The sequence below is a fragment of the Bombina bombina genome, unplaced genomic scaffold, assembly GCF_027579735.1.
Source record: "Bombina bombina isolate aBomBom1 unplaced genomic scaffold, aBomBom1.pri scaffold_1923, whole genome shotgun sequence".
Classification (NCBI taxonomy): domain Eukaryota; kingdom Metazoa; phylum Chordata; class Amphibia; order Anura; family Bombinatoridae; genus Bombina; species Bombina bombina.
The window spans coordinates 15001-37720 of record NW_026511708.1 but is presented as its reverse complement, the minus strand read 5'-3'; the positions used below and the strand labels follow the sequence as shown (position 1 = coordinate 37720).

Here is a 22720-nt window from a genome sequence, read left to right as displayed (position 1 = left end):
CACACACAAATATACATATATATATACACACACACAAATATACACATATACACACATACACACACAAATATACATCTATACACACACAAATATACACATATATATACACACAAATATACACATATATACACACATATATACACACATATACACATATATACACACAAATATACACATATATATATATACACACAAATATACACATATAAACACACACACACATATACACACACATACACACACAAATATATACACACACACAAATATACACACACAAATATACACATATATACAAACATACACACAAATATACACATATACACACACAAATATACACATATACACACAAATATACACATATAAACACAAATATACACATATACACACACATATACACACACAAATATACACACAAATATACACACACAAATATACACACATACACACACAAATATACACAAATATACACATATACACACACACATATACACAAATATACACACATACACAAATATACACATATACACATACAAATATACACATATATACACACATACACACACAAATATACACATAAATATACACATATATACACACAAATATACACATACACACACACAAATATACACATATATACATATAAATATACACACATATACATATAAATATACACACATATACATATACATATATACACACACAAATATACATATATACATACATATATACACACAAATATACACATATATACATACAAATATACACATATACACACACAAATATACACATATATACACGCATACACACACAAATATACACATATACACACACAAATATACACGCATACACACACAAATATACACATATACACACACAAATATACACATATATACACACATACACAAATATACACATATATACACACAAATACACATACACAAATATACACATACACACACACAAATATACACATACACAAATATACACATACACACACAAATATACACACATACATACACAAATATATACATATACATATATACACACACAAATATACATACATATATATACATACAAATATACACATATACACAAACATATACACGCATACACACACACAAATATACACATATACACACACAAATATACACATATACACACACAAATATACACATATATACACACAAATATACAAATATATACACACACAAATATACAAATATATACACACACAAATATACACATATATACACACATACACACACACAAATATACACATATACACACACAAATATACACACATACACACACAAATATACACATATATACATATAAATATACACATATATACACACAAATATACACATATATACATATATACACATATATACATATATACACTCAAATATACATATATACATACAAATATACACATATATATACAAATATACATACAATATACACACACACAAATATACATATACACGCACACAAATATACATATATACATACATATATACACACAAATATACACATATATACATACAAATATACACATATACACACACAAATATACACATATATACACGCATACACACACAAATATACACATATCTACACACAAATATACACATTTATACACACAAATATACAAATATATACACACATATACACACACAAATATACACATATATACACATACACACATACACACACAAATATACACATATACACACAAATATACACATATACACACACAAATATACACATATATACACACACAAATATACACATACACACACACACACAAATATACACATACACACACAAATATACATACATATATATACATACAAATATACACACAAATATACACATATACACACACACAAATATACACATATACACACACACAAATATACACATACACACACAAATATACATATATATATACATACAAATATACACATATACACAAACATATACACGCATACACACACAAATATACACATATACACACACAAATATACACATATATACACACAAATATACAAATATATACACACACAAATATACACATATATACACACACACAAAACAGAATTTATGCTTACCTGATAAATTACTTTCTCTTACGGTGTATTCAGTCCACGGATTCATCCTTACTTATGGGATACCAATACCAAAGCAATAGGACACGGATGAAGGGAGGGAACAAGTCAGGTAACCTAAACGGAAGGCACCACTGCTTGCAAAACCTTTCTCCCAAAAATAGCCTCCGAAGAAGCAAAAGTATCGAACTTGTAAAATTTGGCAAATGTATGCAGTGAAGACCAAGTCGCTGCCTTACAAATCTGTTCAACAGAAGCCTCGTTCTTGAAAGCCCATGTGGAAGCCACAGCTCTGGTGGAATGAGCTGTAATTCGTTCAGGAGGCTGCTGTCTAGCAGTCTCATAAGCCAACCGGATGATGCTTTTCAGCCAGAAGGAAAGAGAGGTAGCAGTCGCTTTCTGACCTCTCCTCTTACCAGAATAGACAACAAACAAAGATGATGTTTGTCTGAAATCCTTAGTTGCCTTTAAATAGAATTTTAAGGCACGAACCACGTCAAGATTGTGTAAAAGTCGTTCCTTCCTAGAAACTGGATTAGGACACAGAGAAGGCACAATGATTTCCTGGTTAATATTCTTATTAGAAACCACTTTTGGAAGAAAACCAGGTTTGGTACGCAAAACAACTTTATCTGCATGGAACACCAGATAGGGTGAATTACACTGCAAAGCAGACAATTCAGAAACTCTTCGGGCAGAAGAAATGGCTACTAAAAACAAAACTTTCCAAGATAATAACTTGATATCTATGGAATGCAAAGGTTCAAACGGAACCCCTTGAAGAACTGAAAGAACTAAATTTAGACTCTTTGGAGGAGCCACAGGCTTGTAAACAGGCTTGATTCTAACTAGGGCCTGTGCAAACACCTGAACGTCTGGTACAGCTGCCAGACGCTTGTGTAACAGGATAGACAGAGCAGATATCTGTCCCTTTAAGGAACTAGCTGACAGACCTTTCTCCAATCCTTCTTGGAGAAAAGACAATATCCTTGTCCTTGGAATCCTAACCTTACTCCACGAGTAACCCTTGGATTCACACCAACAAAGATATTTCCGCCATATCTTATGGTAAATTTTCCTGGTGACAGGCTTTCTGGCCTGTATCAGAGTGTCTATAACTGATTCAGAGAAACCACGCTTAGCTAGAATTAAGCGTTCAATCTCCAAGCAGTCAGTTGCAGAGAAACTAGATTTGGATGCTTGAAAGGACCTTGAATTAGAAGATCCTGCCTCGATGGCAGTTTCCATGGTGGGACCGATGACATGTCCACTAGGTCTGCATACCAAGTCCTGCGTGGCCATGCAGGCGCTTTCAGAATTACCGAAGCCTTCTCCTGTTTGATTCTGGCTACTAGCCGAGGGAGAAGAGGAAACGGTGGAAAGACATAAGCTAGACTGAATGACCAAGGCGCTATTAATGCATCTATCAATGCCGCCTTGGGATCCCTGGATCTGGATCCGTAAAGGGGAAGTTTGGTGTTCTGACGGGACGCCATCAGATCCAATTCTGGAATGCCCCATAGCTGAGTCAGCTGTGCAAAAACCTCCGGGTGGAGTTCCCACTCCCCCGGATGGAAAGTCTGACGACTTAGAAAATCCGCCTCCCAGTTGTCTACCTCTGGGATGTGAATTGCAGATAGATGGCAGGAGTGATCCTCCACCCATTTGATAATCTTGGATACTTCCTTCATCGCTAGGGAACTCTTTGTTCCTCCCCGATGATTGATGTACCCTACAGTCGTGATGTTGTCCGACTGAAATCTGATGAATTTGGCCTCTGCTAGTTGAGGCCACGCCTGGAGCGTATTGAATATCGCTCTCAGCTCCAAAATGTTTATCGGGAGAAGAGATTCTTCCCGAGACCATAGTCCCTGAGTGTTACGGTACCAACAGGATACCAAGGGTTAACACCAGATGAACAATGTCCTGAACAGGGAATAAGCAATTCACAACCCAGCCAGTTTTCAGGTTTAAAACAGAATGTCTTTATTAAGGGCCATATGCCCAGTATATATGCAGGTCTAACCCCAGATGGGGGGTTGAAAGAATGTTGTACATTAGATGGAGGGAACATGCCCTCTGACATGATACAATAGAATACCTTGCTCAAGCTGATAACTTAAACACAAGACACACACTTGGCTTTTCTTATCACTGAGGCGTCTGCTCTCTAGATGTGATTAAACATTGGAATGTTTATTACTTAAACGTAACTATAGCACACAATAGCTGAGGCCAGCAAACCTGTCTTTTAGAAAACAGCTTCTCAAAGCTACACAAGGTCAATTCTTTTAGTTCTGACCACAGGGTCTGTCACACTGAGCCTTCAGGGAGTTCCAGACCGCACCCCAGCCTACCAGACTGGCATTGGTCGTGACAATGATCCACTCCGGTCTGCGGAAACTCATTCCCTGAGACAGGTGATCGTGAGACAACCACCAGAGAAGAGAGTCTCTGGTTTTCTGATCCATTTGAATTTGAGGAGACAAATCTGCGTAATCTCCATTCCACTGTTTGAGCATGCACAGCTGCAGTGGTCTGAGATGGATTCGGGCAAAAGGGACTACGTCCATTGCCGCAACCATTAAACCAATTACTTCCATGCACTGAGCCACGGAAGGCCGAGGAATGGAATGAAGAACTCTGCAAGTATTCAACAGTTTTGACTTCCTGACCTCTGTCAGAAAGATTTTCATTTCTACCGAGTCTATTAGTGTTCCCAGAAAGGGAACCCTTGTGAGCGGGGACAGAGAACTCTTTTCTACGTTCACCTTCCATCCGTGAGACCTTAGAAAGGCCAGAACGATGTCCGTATGAGCCTTTGCTCTGTGAAAGTACGACGCCTGTATTAATATGTCGTCTAGGTACGGTGCTACTGCAATGCCCCGCGGTCTTAGTACCGCTAGAAGGGACCCTAGCACCTTTGTGAAAATTCTGGGAGCGGTGGCCAACCCGAAAGGAAGGGCCACGAACTGGTAATGTTTGTCCAGAAAGGCGAACCTTAGGAACTGATGGTGATCTTTGTGGATAGGAATATGTAGATACGCATGCTTTAGATCCACGGCAGTCATATATTGACCCTCCTGGATCATCGGCAAGATTGTCCGAATGGTTTCCATCTTGAAAGACGAAACTCTTAGGAATTTGTTTAGACTTTTTAGGTCCAGGATTGGCCTGAAAGTTCCCTCCTTTTTGGGAACTACAAACAGGTTTGAGTAAAAACCCAGTCCCTGTTCTGCAACAGGAACTGGGTGTATCACTCCCCTCTTTAGAAGATTTTCTACACAGCGTAAGAACGCCTGTTTCTTTATTTGGTCTGAAGACAAATGAGAAATGTGGAACCTTCCCCTTGGGGGAGAATCCTTGAATTCTAGAAGGTACCCCTGAGCATCTATTTCTAATGCCCAGGGATCTGGAACATCTCTTGCCCAAGCCTGAGCGAAGAGAGAAAGTCTGCCCCCTACTAGATCCGATCCCGGATCGGGGGCTACCCCTTCATGCTGTCTTGGTAGCAGGAGCAGGCTTCTTGGCCTGTTTACCCTTATTCCAGCCCTGCAAGGGTTTCCAGGTTGCTTTGGGCTGGGAAGCGTTATCTTGCTTTGCGGCAGCAGAGGTTGTGGCAGGTCCGCTCCGGAAGTTGTGAAAGGAGCGAAAATTAGCCTTGTTTTTGGCCTTAAACGGCCTGTCTTGTGGAAGGGCATGGCCCTTGCCCCCAGTGATATCTGAAATAATTTCTTTCAGCTCTGGGCCAAATAGGGTTTTCCCCTTGAAGGGAATATTTAACAGTTTCGTTTTGTACGACACATTGGCCGACCATGATTTGAGCCAAAGCGCTCTTCGCGCCATGATGGCAAAACCTGAGTTTTTCGCCGCTAGCTTAGCTAATTGGAGAGCGGCATCAGTGATAAAAGAATTAGCCAGTTTTAGAGCATGAATTCTATCCATAACCTCATCGTATGAAGTCTCCCTCTGGAGCGACTCCTCCAGGGCTTCGAACCAAAAAGCCGCTGCAGTAGTTACCAGAATAACTGAAAAATTTTCTTCAGCAATCCTTCCAATTTTTTATCCATAGGATCTTTGAAAGCACAACTGTCCTCTATTGGTATAGTTGTACGCTTAGCAAGTGTTGAAACAGCCCCCTCTACCTTAGGGACCGTCTGCCACGCGTCCCGCCTGGGGTCGTTTATGGGGAACATTTTCTTAAAGATAGGTGGGGGAACAAAGGGTACACCTGGTCTCTCCCACTCCTTAGTCACAATATCCGCCACCCTCTTTGGGATCGGAAATGCCTCAGTGTATACAGGGACCTCTAAAAACCTGTCCATTTTACACAATTTTTCAGGGACCACCATGGGGTCACAATCATCTAGCGTAGCTAAAACCTCCTTAAGCAGGACGCGGAGGTGTTCCAGCTTAAATTTAAACGCTAAGGAATCTGACTCTGTCTGCTAAGAAACTTTTCCTGTGTCAGAAATTTCTCCCTCAGACAGACCGTCCCTCACTGCTACTTCTGAGTTTTGTGAGGGTACTACAGATAAATTATCCAAAGCTTCAGATTGCTCATCCTCTGTATTTAAAACTGAGCTATCGCGCTTTTTTGGAAAAACTGGTAGTTTGGATAAAAATGCTGCAAGGGAATTATCCATTACTGCTGCTAATTGTTGCAAAGTAATAGGGGCCAATGCGCTAGAAGTACTAGGCATCGCTTGCGCGGGCGTAACTGGTGTAGACACATGGGGGGAGGAAGAAGGACTATCCTCATTACCCTCCGTTAAGGAATCATCTTGGGCTGCATTTTTAATTGTCACTGGCTGATCTTTAAAATGCTTAGATGTTTTGGCACACTTTAAACATAAATGCAATGGGGGTACAGGCAGTCCCCAGGCTACGAACAAGATAGGTTCTGTAGGTTTGTTAAGTAAGTTGAATTTGTATGTAAGTTGGAACAGGCACTTTTTTTAGGTGAAACTCTAGCCAAACATTTTTTTAGTTTTGGATAGCATAGGATAAAGTTTGTTTTGCTATCTGTGCCCCTGTTCGGAAAATTTCACATCACTTTCTGTCCTTGTGACAATTGGATTTTCAGTATTTTGGATTATCCTGGAAAGAAGGATTGTCGATAAAGCTCTATTTTCTCTGTTTGTAAGTACGAGTTGTACTTAAGTCGGATGTCTGTAACCCGGGGACTGCCTGTACTGCCATGGCTTTTGAACATAAAGAACAAGGTCTATCTGAAGGCTCAGACATGTTTGACACACTCAGACAACACTAAAATATCGAAAAAATCACTTTTTGAAAAAACGTTACTGTGTCTTTAAATAATAAAAAGCACACACTTTTTTACCAAATCATCAAAAAACATCCGATCTTAATGAAATTTTCACCACATGATCCTAATGCTTAGAAATGATTGCACACAAATCAATTAACCCCTTATTGCCCAAACCGGAGCAAAATGAAGTAAACAACCGGTTTAACCCACTACAGTACGATGCCACAGTCTTTGCTGTGGCTTTACTTTCCTTTAGGGTTATTCGTAGGTGAAAAATAAGCCTCCCTGAAGTCCTCCTGTACTCTTAAGGCTCTGCACGTGAAGCTGCATGAAGCTATCTTGCAAATCAACTGCGCAACTGAGGCGCGAAAATGAGGCCCCCTCCTCCATCACTCCAGAGTTATGGGGCCTTCCTGAATCAGATTAGGTGTCTAACAATATGCCAGGCGTAATAAAACCCCTAAAAGTGTTTCCAACGTCTAAAACGCTTGAGAAATATAAGATTACCTTAATAAAGTAATTGATTTAGCCCATCACAGTGTCTACCAGTATTAAAGCCCTTAACTGAAGCCATCATTCTATACTGTGTCTCAGAATATGGCTTACCTTCCCTCATGGGATTTCTGTCAGTCTTCTAGCACTACCAAGTCTTGTTAGAAAAAATGACTGAGCATACCTTAAGCAGTATAAGCCTGCAAACTGTTCCCCCCAACTGAAGTTCTCCGGTACTCAACAGTCCTGTGTGGGAACAGCAATGGATTTTAGTTACGACATGCTAAAATCTTTTTCCTCTTAGCAGAAATCTTCATAATTTTCTGCCTCAGAGTAAATAGTACAAACCGGCACTATTTTAAAATAACAAACTCTTGATTGAAGAAATAAAAACTACAAATCTAACACCACAAACTCTTTACCCTCCCGTGGAGATGCTACTTGTTAGAGCGGCAAAGAGAATGACTGGGGGGGCGGAGCCTGAGGTGAGCTATATGGACAGCTTTGCTGTGTGCTCTCTTTGCCACTTCCTGTAGGGATTGAGAATATCCCACAAGTAAGGATGAATCCGTGGACTGAATACACCAAGTAAGAGAAATATACACATATACACACAAATATACACATATATACACACAAATATACACATATACACACACAAATATACACACACAAATATACACACACACACATAAATATACACACATACACACACAAATATACATACAAATATACACATATATATATATACAAATATACATACAATATACACACACAAATATACACATATACACACACACAAATATACACATATACACACGCAAATATATACATATATACACACAAATATACACATATATACACGCATACACACACAAATATAGACATATATACACACAAATATATACACACATACACACACAAATATACACACATACACAGACAAATATACACACATACACAGACAAATATACACTTATATACACACATATAAACACACAAATATACACAAATATACATATAAATATACACACATGTACATATATGCACACTCAAATATACACACATATACACACATACGATACACACACAAATATATACATATATATAAACACACACAAATATACATATATACATACATACACACAAATATACACATATATACACACACATATACACACAAATATACACACATATACACACACAAATATACACACACAAATATACATATATACATACAAATATATATATATATATATATACACAAATATACATACAATACACACACACACGCACACACATATATATATATATATACACACACACACACATATATATACATATAAATATACATATATATATATACATACACAGTATATATATATATATATATATATATATATATATACACACACACACACATATATATACACATATACACACACAAATATACATATATACATACAAATATACATATATATATATATACACAAATATACATACAATACACACACACACATACATACATACATACATATATATATATATACATACATACATACACACACACATACATATATATACATATAAATATACATATATATATATATATATATATATATATACACACATATACATATACATAAATATACATATACATATATATATATATATATATATATACACACACACACATATATACATACAAATATACACATATATACACACAAATATACACATATACACACAAATATACACATATATACATACAAAGATACACATATATATATACACACACACACACACATACATATAAATATACACATATATACACACATATATACATACAAAGATACACATATATATACAAATATACATACAATATACACACACACACACACAGGGCAGAGGGAGGGTCCTGCACAGTATGGACATTCTAAGACTGACTGCAAATCTTTCTCTGTCTTTTCTCTCAGCTCAGTAGCTGTGCACCTTCTTACTGTCACCCATTAGTGATCCCTCTACACCGTCACATGCTGCTCTTCTCACGGGTATGTCACTTGCATGTCACCTACTGTTTAACCCCATGTCTTTCTGAGCGTGTTACTGTGTGAGAGGGGCAGACTCTCAGGTGTGTGTTTATGTGTCACCCTGTAGGCGGGGGTGGGGAGACTCTCTGGTTTGTGTCACCATGTGGGTGGGGAGACTCTCTGGTTTGTGTCACCATGTAGGCAGGGGGGGGGGGAGACTCTCTGGTTTGTGTCACCATGTGGGTGGGGAGACTCTCAGGTTTGTGTCACCCTGTAGGCAGGGGGGGGGGGAGAGACTCTCAGGTGTGTGTTTATGTGTCACCCTGTGGGCAGGGGGGGGGGGTGAGCAGGAAGAGAGACTCTCAGGTTTGTGTCACCATGTGGGTGGGGAGACTCTCAGGTTTGTGTCACCCTGTGGGTGGGGAGACTCTCAGGTTTGTGTCACCCTGTGAGCGGGAAGAGAGACTCTCAGGTTTGTGTCACCCTGTGAGCGGGAAGAGAGACTTTCAGGTTTGTGTCACCCTGTGAGCGGGAAGAGAGACTCTCAGGTTTGTGTCACCATGTGAGCGGGAAGAGAGACTCTCAGGTCTGTGTCACCCTGTGAGCAGGGAGAGAGACTCTCAGGTTTGTGTCACCCTGTGAGCGGGGAGAGAGACTCTCAGGTTTGTGTCACCCTGTGAGCGGGAAGAGAGACTCTCAGGTTTTTTGTCACCCTGTGAGCGGGAAGAGAGACTCTCAGGTTTGTGTCACCCTGTGAGCGGGAAGAGAGACTCTCAGGTTTGTGTCACCATGTGAGCGGGGAGAGAGACTCTTAGGTTTGTGTCACCCTGTGAGCGGGAAGAGAGACTCTCAGGTTTGTGTCACCATGTGAGCGGGAAGAGAGACTCTCAGGTTTGTGTCACCCTGTGAGCGGGAAGAGAGACTCTCAGGTTTGTGTCACCCTGTGAGCGGGAAGAGAGACTCTCAGGTTTGTGTCACCATGTGAGCGGGAAGAGAGACTCTCAGGTTTGTGTCACCATGTGAGCGGGGAGAGAGACTCTCAGGTTTGTGTCACCATGTGAGCGAGGAGAGAGACTCTCAGGTTTGTGTCACCCTGTGAGCGGGGAGAGAGACTCTCAGGTTTGTGTGACCATGTGAGCGGGAAGAGAGACTCTCAGGTTTGTGTCACCCTGTGAGCGGGGGGAGAGACTCTCAGGTTTGTGTCACCCTGTGGGCGGGGAGAGAGACTCTCAGGTTTGTGTCACCCTGTGAGCGGGGAGAGAGACTCTCAGGTTTGTGTCACCCTGTGAGCGGGGAGAGAGACTCTCAGGTTTGTGTCACCCTGTGAGCGGGAAGAGAGACTCTCAGGTTTGTGTCACCCTGTGAGCGGGAAGAGAGACTCTCAGGTTTGTGTCACCATGTGGGCGGGGAGAGAGACTCTCAGGTTTGTGTCACCCTGTGAGCGGGAAGAGAGACTCTCAGGTTTGTGTCACCATGTGGGCGGGGAGAGAGACTCTCAGGTTTGTGTCACCCTGTGAGCGGGAAGAGAGACTCTCAGGTTTGTGTCACCATGTGAGCGGGAAGAGAGACTCTCAGATTTGTGTCACCATGTGAGCGGGAAGAGAGACTCTCAGGTTTGTGTCACCCTGTGAGCGGGAAGAGAGACTCTCAGGTCTGTGTCACCCTATGAGCGGGAAGAGAGACTCTCAGGTTTGTTGTCACCCTGTGAACGGGAAGAGAGACTCTCAGGTTTGTGTCATCCTGTGAGCGGGAAGAGAGACTCTCAGGTTTGTGTCACTCTGTGAGCGGGAAGAGAGACTCTCAGGTTTGTGTCACCCTGTGAGCGGGAAGAGAGACTCTCAGGTTTGTGTCACCATGTGAGCGGGGAGAGAGACTCTTAGGTTTGTGTCACTCTGTGAGCGGGAAGAGAGACTCTCAGGTTTGTGTCACCATGTGAGCGGGGAGAGAGACTCTCAGGTTTGTGTCACCCTGTGAGCGGGAAGAGAGACTCTCAGGTTTGTGTCACTCTGTGAGCGGGAAGAGAGACTCTCAGGTTTGTGTCACCATGTGAGCGGGGAGAGAGACTCTTAGGTTTGTGTCACTCTGTGAGCGGGAAGAGAGACTCTCAGGTTTGTGTCACCATGTGAGCGGGAAGAGAGACTCTCAGGTTTGTGTCACCCTGTGAGCGGGAAGAGAGACTCTCAGGTTTGTGTCACCCTGTGAGCGGGAAGAGAGACTCTCAGGTTTGTGTCACCCTGTGAGTGGGGGGGGGGATGACTCTCAGGTTTGTTGTCACCCTGTGGGCGGGGAGAGAGACTCTCAGGTTTGTGTCACCCTGTGAGCGGGAAGAGAGTCTCTCAGGTTTGTGTCACCATGTGAGCGGGAAGAGAGACTCTCAGATTTGTGTCACCCTGTGAGCGGGAAGAGAGACAATCAGGTTTGTGTCACCCTGTGAGCGGGAAGAGAGACTCTCAGGTTTTGTGTCCCCATGTGAGCGGGAGGAGAGACTCTCAGGTTTGTGTCACCATGTGAGCCGGAAGAGAGACTCTCAGGTCTGTGTCACCCTGTGAGCCGGAAGAGAGACTCTCAGGTTTGTGTCACCCTGTGAGCGGGAAGAGAGACTCTCAGGTTTGTGTCACCCTGTGAGCGGGAAGAGAGACTCTCAGGTTTGTGTCACCCTGTGAGCGGGAAGAGAGACTCTCAGGTTTGTGTCACCCTGTGAGCGGGAAGAGAGACTCTCAGGTTTGTGTCACCCTGTGAGCGGGAAGAGAGACTCTCAGGTTTGTGTCACCCTGTGAGCGGGGAGAGAGACTCTCAGGTTTTTTGTCACCCTGTGAGCTGGAAGAGAGACTCTCAGGTTTGTGTCACCCTGTGAGCGGGAAGAGAGACTCTCAGGTTTGTGTCACCCTGTGAGCGGGAAGAGAGACTCTCAGGTTTGTGTCACCATGTGAGCCGGAAGAGAGACTCTCAGGTCTGTGTCACCCTGTGAGCCGGAAGAGAGACTCTCAGGTTTGTGTCACCCTGTGAGCGGGAAGAGAGACTCTCAGGTTTGTGTCACCCTGTGAGCGGGAAGAGAGACTCTCAGGTTTGTGTCACCCTGTGAGCGGGGAGAGAGACTCTCAGGTTTGTGTCACCATATGAGCGGGGAGAGAGACTCTCAGGTTTGTGTCACCCTGTGAGCTGGAAGAGAGACTCTCAGGTTTGTGTCACCCTGTGAGCGGGAAGAGAGACTCTCAGGTTTGTGTCACCCTGTGAGCGGGAAGAGAGACTCTCAGGTTTGTGTCACCCTGTGAGCGGGCAGAGAGACTCTCAGGTTTGTGTCACCCTGTGAGCGGGAAGAGAGACTCTCAGGTTTGTGTCACCCTGTGAGCGGGGAGAGAGACTCTCAGGTTTGTGTCACCATGTGAGCGGGAAGAGAGACTCTCAGGTTTGTGTCACCATGTGAGCGGGGAGAGAGACTCTCAGGTTTGTGTCACCCTGTGAGCGGGAAGTGAGACTCTCAGGTTTGTGTCACCCTGTGAGCGGGGAGAGAGACTCTCAGGTTTGTGTCACCCTGTGAGCGGGAAGAGAGACTCTCAGGTTTGTGTCACCATGTAAGCGGGGAGAGAGACTCTCAGGTTTGTGTCACCCTGTGAGCGGGAAGAGAGACTCTCAGGTTTGTGTCACCATGTAAGCGGGGAGAGAGACTCTCAGGTTTGTTGTCACCCTGTGAGCGGGAAGAGAGACTCTCAGGTTTGTGTCACCATGTGAGCGGGGAGAGAGACTCTCAGGTTTGTTGTCACCCTGTGAGCGGGAAGAGAGACTCTCAGGTTTGTGTCACCATGTAAGCGGGGAGAGAGACTCTCAGGTTTGTGTCACCCTGGGGGACTCTCAGGTGCGTGTTTATGTGTCACCCTGTGTAGGCGGGGGGGTGGGGAGACTCTCAGGTTTGTGTCACCCTGTGAGCGGGAAGTGAGACTCTCAGGTTTGTGTCACCCTGTGAGCGGGAAGTGAGACTCTCAGGTTTGTGTCACCATGTGAGCGGGGAGAGAGACTCTCAGGTTTGTTGTCACCCTGTGAGCGGGAAGAGAGACTCTCAGGTTTGTGTCACCATGTGAGTGGGGAGAGAGACTCTCAGGTTTGTGTCACCCTGTGGGCGGGGGGGGGGGTGACTCTCAGGTTTGTTGTCACCCTGTGAGCGGGAAGAGAGACTCTCAGGTTTGTGTCACCCTGTGGGCGGGGAGAGAGACTCTCAGGTTTGTGTCACCCTGTGGGCGGGGGGGGGGTGACTCTCAGGTTTTTTGTCACCCTGTGGGCGGGGAGAGAGACTCTCAGGTTTGTGTCACCCTGTGGGCGGGGGGGGGGGGGTGACTCTCAGGTTTGTTGTCACCCTGTGGGGGGGGGAGAGAGACTCTCAGGTTTGTGTCACCCTGTGAGCGGGAAGAGAGACTCTCAGGTTTGTGTCACCCTGTGGGCGGGGAGAGAGACTCTCAGGTTTGTTGTCACCCTGTGGGCGGGGAGAGAGACTCTCAGGTTTGTGTCACCCTGTGGGCGGGGAGGGTGACTCTCAGGTTTTTTGTCACCCTGTGGGCGGGGAGAGAGACTCTCAGGTTTGTGTCACCCTGTGGGCGGGGGGGGGGGTGACTCTCAGGTTTGTGTCACCATGTGAGCGGGGAGAGAGACTCATGTTTGTTGTCACCCTGTGGGAGGGGAGAGAGACTCTCAGGTTTGTGTCACCCTGTGGGCGGGGAGAGAGACTCTCAGGTTTGTGTCACCCTGTGAGCGGGAAGAGAGACTCTCAGGTTTGTGTCACCCTGTGGGCGGGGAGAGAGACTCTCAGGTTTGTTGTCACCCTGTGGGCGGGGAGAGAGACTCTCAGGTTTGTGTCACCCTGTGGGCGGGGAGAGAGACTCTCAGGTTTGTGTCACCCTGTGGGCGGGGAGGGTGACTCTCAGGTTTGTGTCACCCTGTGAGCAGGAAGAGAGACTCTCAGGTTTTTTGTCACCCTGTGGGCGGGGAGAGAGACTCTCAGGTTTGTGTCACCCTGTGAGCGGGAAGAGAGACTCTCAGGTTTTTTGTCACCCTGTGGGCAGGGAGAGAGACTCTCAGGTTTGTGTCACCCTGTGAGCGGGAAGAGAGACTCTCAGGTTTGTGTCACCCTGTGGGCGGGGAGAGAGACTCTCAGGTTTGTGTCACCCTGTGGGCGGGGGGGGGGGGTGACTCTCAGGTTTGTTGTCACCCTGTGGGCGGGGAGAGAGACTCTCAGGTTTGTGTCACCCTGTGAGCGGGAAGAGAGACTCTCAGGTTTTCTGTCACCCTGTGGGCGGGGAGAGAGACTCTCAGGTTTGTGTCACCCTGTGAGCGGGAAGAGAGACTCTCAGGTTTGTGTCACCCTGTGGGCGGGGAGAGAGACTCTCAGGTTTGTGTCACCCTGTGGGCGGGGGGGGGGGGGTGACTCTCAGGTTTGTTGTCACCCTGTGGGCGGGGAGAGAGACTCTCAGGTTTGTGTCACTCTGTCACTCTCTCTTCACAGATAACTAAGCCAGATGCATCCTGGACCGGATACCTCAAACAGTTTTCCAGTTTCCCGTGTTCATCCCCTTCCCGCTCTGTCACCTGTATCAACGCCAGCGGATTTCCCATAACCAATCACGCTAACTCTCTTCAACCACTGAAGCAGGTGACATTGCTCCCCTACCAACGCCCTGTGACAAATTACACGTGTATCAACCGGAGCGACTCAATCTATAGATGTACTGACGTACAGCATTGAGTATTACGCAGATTTAATTTGCTTACCATCTCCTGGTGAAAACAGATTGCAAGTTCTATGGCAGAAGACTTACTGTTTGTATAGGTTTTACAATATTTGTGAATGCACTGCTTTAAACGACATATATGTATTATATAAATATATATGTGTCTTCAACAAATACATATATGTACGTGCATAGACCATAATGAGTGTGTGTATATATACATATTATTTATACTATAGTGCCGGTGTTCTGTCGAGAACTCCAATTCATTGAGAACTCCAATATAAAGTCACTACCGGCAGCAGATTACACTAATTGCTTCCATTGCGCATGCGAGCGCGCACCCGAGATTTTTAATCTGAAAAGAGGCGGACCCTTGGGGAGAATTGATCAAATTCTCCAATAAAAGACAAGTGTGCATGCAGATTTTTTTATGACGCTAAAGAAAGCCACACCCTTGAGAAGAACGTATATCGAGTTCTTCAAGAACAGCTGATGCGCATGCACGCATTTTGTTAGAAACATGACAGATAACGTGTAAACACCGGGCCCATCTGCTTCTCATACAATTTTAATAAAACATATTGTAAAACAATAAAAACACAGCAAGTATCCACCGTATTTGATTTCTTTACAGTAATTTCTTTTACAAGATATGACAAGTCCATGGATTTCATCCTTACTTATGGGATTACGCCTCCTGTTTAGCAGGAAGTGGCAAAGAGCACCACAGCAGAGCTGTATATATAGCTCCTCCCTTCCCTCCCCCTCCAGTCATTCTCTTTGCCTGTGTTAGTGATAGGAAGAGGTAAAGTGAGGTGTTAGTTTAGATTCTTCAATCAAGAAGTTTTTTCTTTTCAAATGGTGCCAGCGAGTACTATTTTTCTCAGGGAGAAATAGTCAGTCTAGAACTTCCCAAGAGGAGTGGAGACATTGTATTTTTCGGCCCTGATGTTGATGATCTTAGCAAACGTTATCTAAGATCCATGCTGGTTTCCACAGAGCAGCTGAAGGTAGTGTAAAGAAAGATCTTCAGTGTGGAGAACGGTGTCATGCTACAAGCAGTATTGAGGTATGTTCAGTCTTTTGTTTCTGTGGAGACCTGATGCATCAGAACAGTCTGACATGATTCCCTATCTGGGGAGGGGTAATCAGTATGCACTATATGTAAGGAAATGGTGTACCTGGAATTCCCTTTATATTGCTTACTAAATATGTATAATATATCTTTGAGCATATTCAGTGTGGGCTAGACGCTGGGAGCTGCGGTTTGCTTAAGGGCTGTTATTATTTTTTATTACTGGCCTGAGGGAGTGCATTGTTTTTTTATGATGTTACACTTTATATTTGCAGTGTATGTAAGAGGGGCACATGGTTTATTACTTTTTTTGGATCAACATGTTTGTTTTCTTTGCTATCCATGCGGGTCTCAGTCAGGCTAGAGTTACGCACACGGTGGGCGTGGCCTAATTTCGCGCGCTCAGACGCGCAGTATCATCCATATCGGATAGACAGCAAGGTCCTGAGCTCCGGTGGGGCCTAAGTTATATTTGTCTAACGAAGAGTCTTAGGAGCTGATCGATCAGAGACAGTGTGTTCTGGGGGCAGGTAGACGCCGCAGCAGAGCTGTGGCGAGATGCAGGGGCCTGAATCACTAAAAAGTTATTTTATCTGTTAAAGTCGAAATAATTTTCTATATAGCATATCTAAGCAAAGTGGTGCAATATTATTAAGCTATTTTGGGCATGTTTGGAAAGTTTGTAGTGCCGCAAACGTTATTTTTGAGATAACAGAGAAATTGTTGCGCTTTTATTATTTAAAGGCGCAGTACACTTTTCAGTTCTAAAATTTCATCTATGTAATTTGGCTTAAGAGCTCAATATTTCAAGTAGAGAACGACTATTACTGCTAGTGCTAGTTTGTTTAACATGTCTGAACTTGAGGAAACTACTTGTTCTATGTGTTTATATGCCATTGTGGAACCCCCTCTTACTTTTTGTCCCTCATGTACTGAAAGGGCCTTACAATGTAAAGAGCAGATCTTCTTTAAGGAAAGTGTGCCTAAGGATGATTCTCAGTCTGATGAGAATCAGGGTATGCCGCTAATTTCTCCCCAAGCGTCACAACCTTTAACGCCCACCCAAGCGACGCCGGGTTCTTCAACCGCGTCTACTTCATTTACTCTGCAGGATATGGCTGCAGTTATGTTAACTACCATTACAGAGGTTTTATCGAAGTTGCCAGTGTTACAGGACAAATGCAGCAGGACAGAAGTCAATGTGAATACTGAGTCATCTGATGCTTTGTTGGCTATTTCCGATGTACCCTCACAGGGATCTGATTTGGGGGTCAGGGAACTTCTGTCTGAGGGGGAACTTTCCAATTCAGGAAGTGTGTTACCTCAGACGGACTCGGACATTATGTCCTTTAGATTTAAGCTTGAACACCTCCGCCTGTTACTTCTGGTGGTTTTAGCGACTCTGGATGACTGTGACTCTATTGTGGTACCACCAGAGAAATTGTGTAAGATGGACAAATACTTAGAGGTGCCTGCTTACTCTGATGTTTTTCCAGTTCCTAAGAGAATCTCGTAAATTATTACACGGGAATGGGAAAGACCGGGTATCCCGTTCTCACCTTCTCCTAATTTTAAGAAAATGTATCCCATATCTGACACTATACGGGACTCTTGGCAAACAGTCCCTAAGGTGGAGGGACCTATATCTACCCTGGCTAAGCGTACAACTATTCCTATTGAGGACAGTTGTGCTTTCAAAGACCCCATGGATAAGAAATTGGAGGGTCTTCTAAAGAAGTTATTTATTCATCAGGGTTTTCTTTTACAACCGACAGCCTGCATTGTACCAGTTACCACTGCGGCGGCTTTCTGGTTTGACGCCTTAGAAGAGTCTCTTAAGACTGAGACTCCTTTAGAGGAAATTCTAGATATAATTAAGGCTCTTAAGCTGGCTAATTCTTTTATTACGGACGCCGCCTTTCAGATTGCCAAGTTGGCGGCTAAGAATGCCGGATTTGCCATTTTAGCGCATAGAGCGTTATGGTTAAAGTCTTGGTCTGCTGATGTGTCATCTAAGTCAAAGCTTTTGGCTATTCCTTTCAAAGGGAAAACCCTATTCGGGCCTGACTTGAAAGAAATCATTTCTGACATTACGGGAGGTAAGGGTCATCTCCTACCTCAGGATAAAGCAGCTAAAATGAGGGGTAAACAAAATAATTTTTGTTCCTTTCGGAACTTCAAAGGAGTCCCCGCTTCTTCTTCCGCTAAACAGGAAGGGAATTTTGTGCAAGCCAAGACTGTCTGGAGACCCAACCAGGCTTGGAACAAAGGTAAAAAACCCAAGAAGCCCACTGCTGCTCCCAAGACAGCATGAAGGGACGGCCCCGATCCGGGACCGGATCTAGTAGGGGGCAGACTTTCTCTCTTTGCCCAGACTTGGGTAAGAGATGTTCAGGACCCCTGGACACTGGAAATCGTGTCCCAAGGGTATCAACTGGAATTCAAAAATTCTCTCCCAAGGGGGAGGTTTCTTCTTTCACGATTGTCTGTAGACCAGATAAAAAGAGAGGCGTTCTTACGTTGTGTAAAAGACCTCTCTACTGTGGGAGTAATTCATCCCGTTCCAATACTGGAACAGGGGCAGGGGTTTTACTCAATTCTTTTCGTGGTTGCCAAAAAAGAGGGAACTTTCAGACCCATTTTAGATCTCAAGAGTCTAAACAAGTTTCTCAGAGTCCCATCCTTCAAGATGGAGACTATTCGAACAATTCTACCGTTGATCCAGGAGGGTCAATATATGACTACCGTGGACTTGAAGGATGCATACCTTCATATTCCTATCCACAAGGATCATCATCAGTTCCTAAGGTTTGCCTTCCTGGACAAACATTTTCAGTTTGTGGCTCTTCCCTTCGGGTTGGCCACAGCACCCAGGATCTTCACGAAGGTTCTAGGGTCCCTTCTGGCGGTTCTCAGGCCGCGGGGTATTGCAGTAGCGCCTTATCTAGACGATATTCTGATCCAGGCGTCGTCTTACCATCTGACAAAGTCTCATACAGACATGGTTCTGTCCTTTCTGAGGAAGGTGAATCTAGAAAAGAGTTCACTAATTCCACAGACAAGGGTTCCCTTCTTGGGAACTCTGATAGATTCCATATCCATGAAAATTTTCTTGACAGAGGTCAGAAAGTTAAAGATTCTGAATACATGCCGAACCCTTCAGTCCAATCCTCGGCCATCAGTGGCTCAGTGCATGGAGGTAATAGGATTGATGGTGGCGGCAATGGACATCATTCCATTTGCTCGTTTTCATCTCAGACTGCTACAACTGAGCATGCTCAGGCAGTGGAATGGAGATTATGTAAATTTGTCTCCTCAGATAGATCTGGATCAGGAGACACAAGAGACTCTCTTCTTTGATGGTTGTCGTCGGATCATCTGTCCCAAGGGACGTGCTTCCGCAGACCCTCATGGGTGATAGTGACAATGGACGCCAGTCTGGAATTTCCTGAAGGCTCAGGGTGTGTGGACTCGGTCAGAGTCTCTTCTTCCAATCAATATTCTGGAATTGTGAGCAATATTCAATGCGCTTCAGGCTTGGCCTCAGTTGGCTTCGGCCAAATTAATCCGTTTTCAGTCGGACAACATCACGACTGTGGCTTACATCAATCATCAGGGAGGAACAAGAAGTTCCTTAGCGATGACAGAAGTATCCAAGATAATTTGGTGGGCGGAGGCTCACTCTTGTTATCTGTCAGCAATCTACATCCCAGGAGTGGACAACTGGGAAGCGGACTTTTTAAGCAGACAAACGCTTCATCCGGGGGAGTGGGAACTCCATCCGGAGGTCTTTGCCACCCTGATTCTCAGATGGGGCAGACCGGAATTGGATCTGATGGCGTCTCGTCAGAATGCCAAGCTCCCAAGATACGGATCCAGGTCAAGGGATCCTCAGGCCAAACTGATAGATGCCTTGGTCGTTCAACCTAGCTTATGTGTTTCCACCGTTTGCTCTCCTTCCCTGGGTGATTGCTCGGATCAAACAGGAGAGGGCTTCAGTAATTCTAATCATGCCTGCGTGGCCTCGCAGAACTTCGTATGCCGATCTAGTGGACATGTCCTCTATGCCGCCATGGAAGCTTCCATTGAGGCAGGACCTTCTCATTTAGGGACCCTTCCAACACCCAAATCTAGTTTCTCTGCAACTGACTGGTTGGAGATTGAACGCTTGATTTTATCTAAGCGGGGGTTCTCTGATTCGGTCATTGATACCTTGATTCAGGCGTAAGCCTGTTATTAGAAAGATCTACCATAAGATATGGTGTAAATATCTTTATTGGTGCGAATCTAAGGGATACTCATGGAGTAATTATGATTCCCAGGATTCTGTCTTTTCTCCAAGAAGGATTGGAGAAAGGGTTATCAGCAAGTTCCTTAAGGGGACAAATCTCTGCTTTGTCAATTTTACTGCACAAACGTGTGGCAGATGCCCCAGACGTTCAGTCTTTTTGTCAGGCTCTAACCAGAATTAAGCCTGTGTTTAGACTAATTGCTCCAACCTGGAGTTTGAATTTAGTTCTTAATGTTCTTCAAGGGGTTCTGTTTGAACCCATGCATTCCATAGATATTAAGTTGTTATTTTGGAAAGTTTTATTTTTGGTTGCTATTTCTTCTGCTCATAGAGTTTCTGAGCTTTCAGCCTTACAATGTGACTCGCCTTATCTTTCATTCTGATAAGGTGGTTTTACGTACCAAACCTGGTTTCCTTCCTAAGGTTGTTTCTAATAAGACTATTAATCAGGAAATTATTGTTCCTTCATTATGTCCTAATCCTTCTTCTAAGAAGGAGCGTCTGTTGCATAACTTGGACGTGGTCCGTGCCCTGAAGTTTTACTTACAGGTGACTAAGGAATTTCGTCAATCATCTTCATTATTTATTGTTTTTTCTGGAAAGCGTAGGGGCCAGAAAGCTACGGCTACCTCTCTTTCTTTTGGGCTAAAGAGTATCATCCATCTGGCATATGAGACTGCTGGACAGCAGCCTCCTGAAAGAATTACGGCTCATTCTACTAGGGCTGTGGCTTCCTCATGGGCATTTAAAAACGATGCTTCTGTTGAACAGATTTGCAAGGCTGCAACTTGGTCGTCTCTTCATACTTTTTCCAAATTTTACAAATTTGATACTTTTGCTTCTTCTGAGGCTGGTTTTGGGAGAAAGGTTCTTCAAGCAGTGGTGCCTTCCGTTTAGGTTCCTGTCTTTTCCCTCCCTTTCATCCGTGTCCTGTTGCTTTGGTATTGTATCCCACAAGTAAAGATGAAATCCTGAACTCGTCATATCTTTTAAAAGAAAAGGAAATTTATGCTTACCTGATAAATTTATTTCTTTTACGATATGACGAGTCCACGGCCCACCCTGTCATTTCTAAGACAGGTATTTATTTTTGTTAAACTTTAGTCACCTCAGCACCTTTGGCTTTTCCTAACTTCGGTTGAATGACTGGAGGGGGAGGGAAGGGAGGAGCTGTGGTGCTCTTTGCCACTTCCTGCTAAACAGGAGGCGTAATCCCATAAGTAAGGATGAAATCCGTGGACTCGTCATATCGTAAAAGAAATAAATTTATCAGGTAAGCATAAATTTCCTTTTTGTGTAATTTGAGTAAAATTAGCTCAAAACATGGACGTTTGCAAAAACGGAGTAGCTTAGAGAAATAAAAAATAATTGATAATAAATATTGTGAGTGCTCAGCGGTTTCGCAGCTAAATATTGTAACAAGCGAAAAGTAGTCAACTCGGCCTGAGGGTAAAGCTTGTGAGAAGCAGATGGGCCCGGTGTTTACACGTTATCTGTCATGCTTCTAAGAAAATGCGCGCATGCGCACCAGCTGTTCTTGAAGTACTCGATACGTTCTTCTCAAGGGTCTTGCTTTCTTTAACGTCATAAAAATTACGCATGCGCACTAGCTTTTATTGGAGAATTCGATAAGTTCTCCCCAAGGGTCCGCCTCTTTTTAGATGAAAAATCTTGGGTGCATGCTCGCATGCGCAATGGAGGCAATTAGTGTAATCTGCTTCCGGAAGTG

At 43.9% G+C, this 22720-nt stretch overlaps 1 protein-coding gene across 3 annotated transcripts in view; it reads left to right on the top strand.

Annotated features, from left to right (window-relative positions):
- The window catches only part of LOC128643915 (uncharacterized), a 30830-nt gene extending 8280 nt beyond the window's left edge, over positions 1-22550 (top strand). For 2 of the 3 annotated variants that reach the window (XM_053696687.1, XM_053696688.1), the window contains exons 3-4: positions 9852-9926; positions 15397-22550. In XM_053696687.1, coding sequence (XP_053552662.1) covers positions 19011-20060 — 1050 coding nt within the window. In that variant the 5' untranslated portion in view covers positions 9852-9926; positions 15397-19010 and the 3' untranslated portion in view covers positions 20061-22550. The remainder of the gene's footprint in view (positions 1-9851; positions 9927-15396) is intronic. The other variant, XM_053696689.1, reaches the window with a different exon arrangement.
- Positions 22551-22720: the final 170 nt, after the last annotated feature.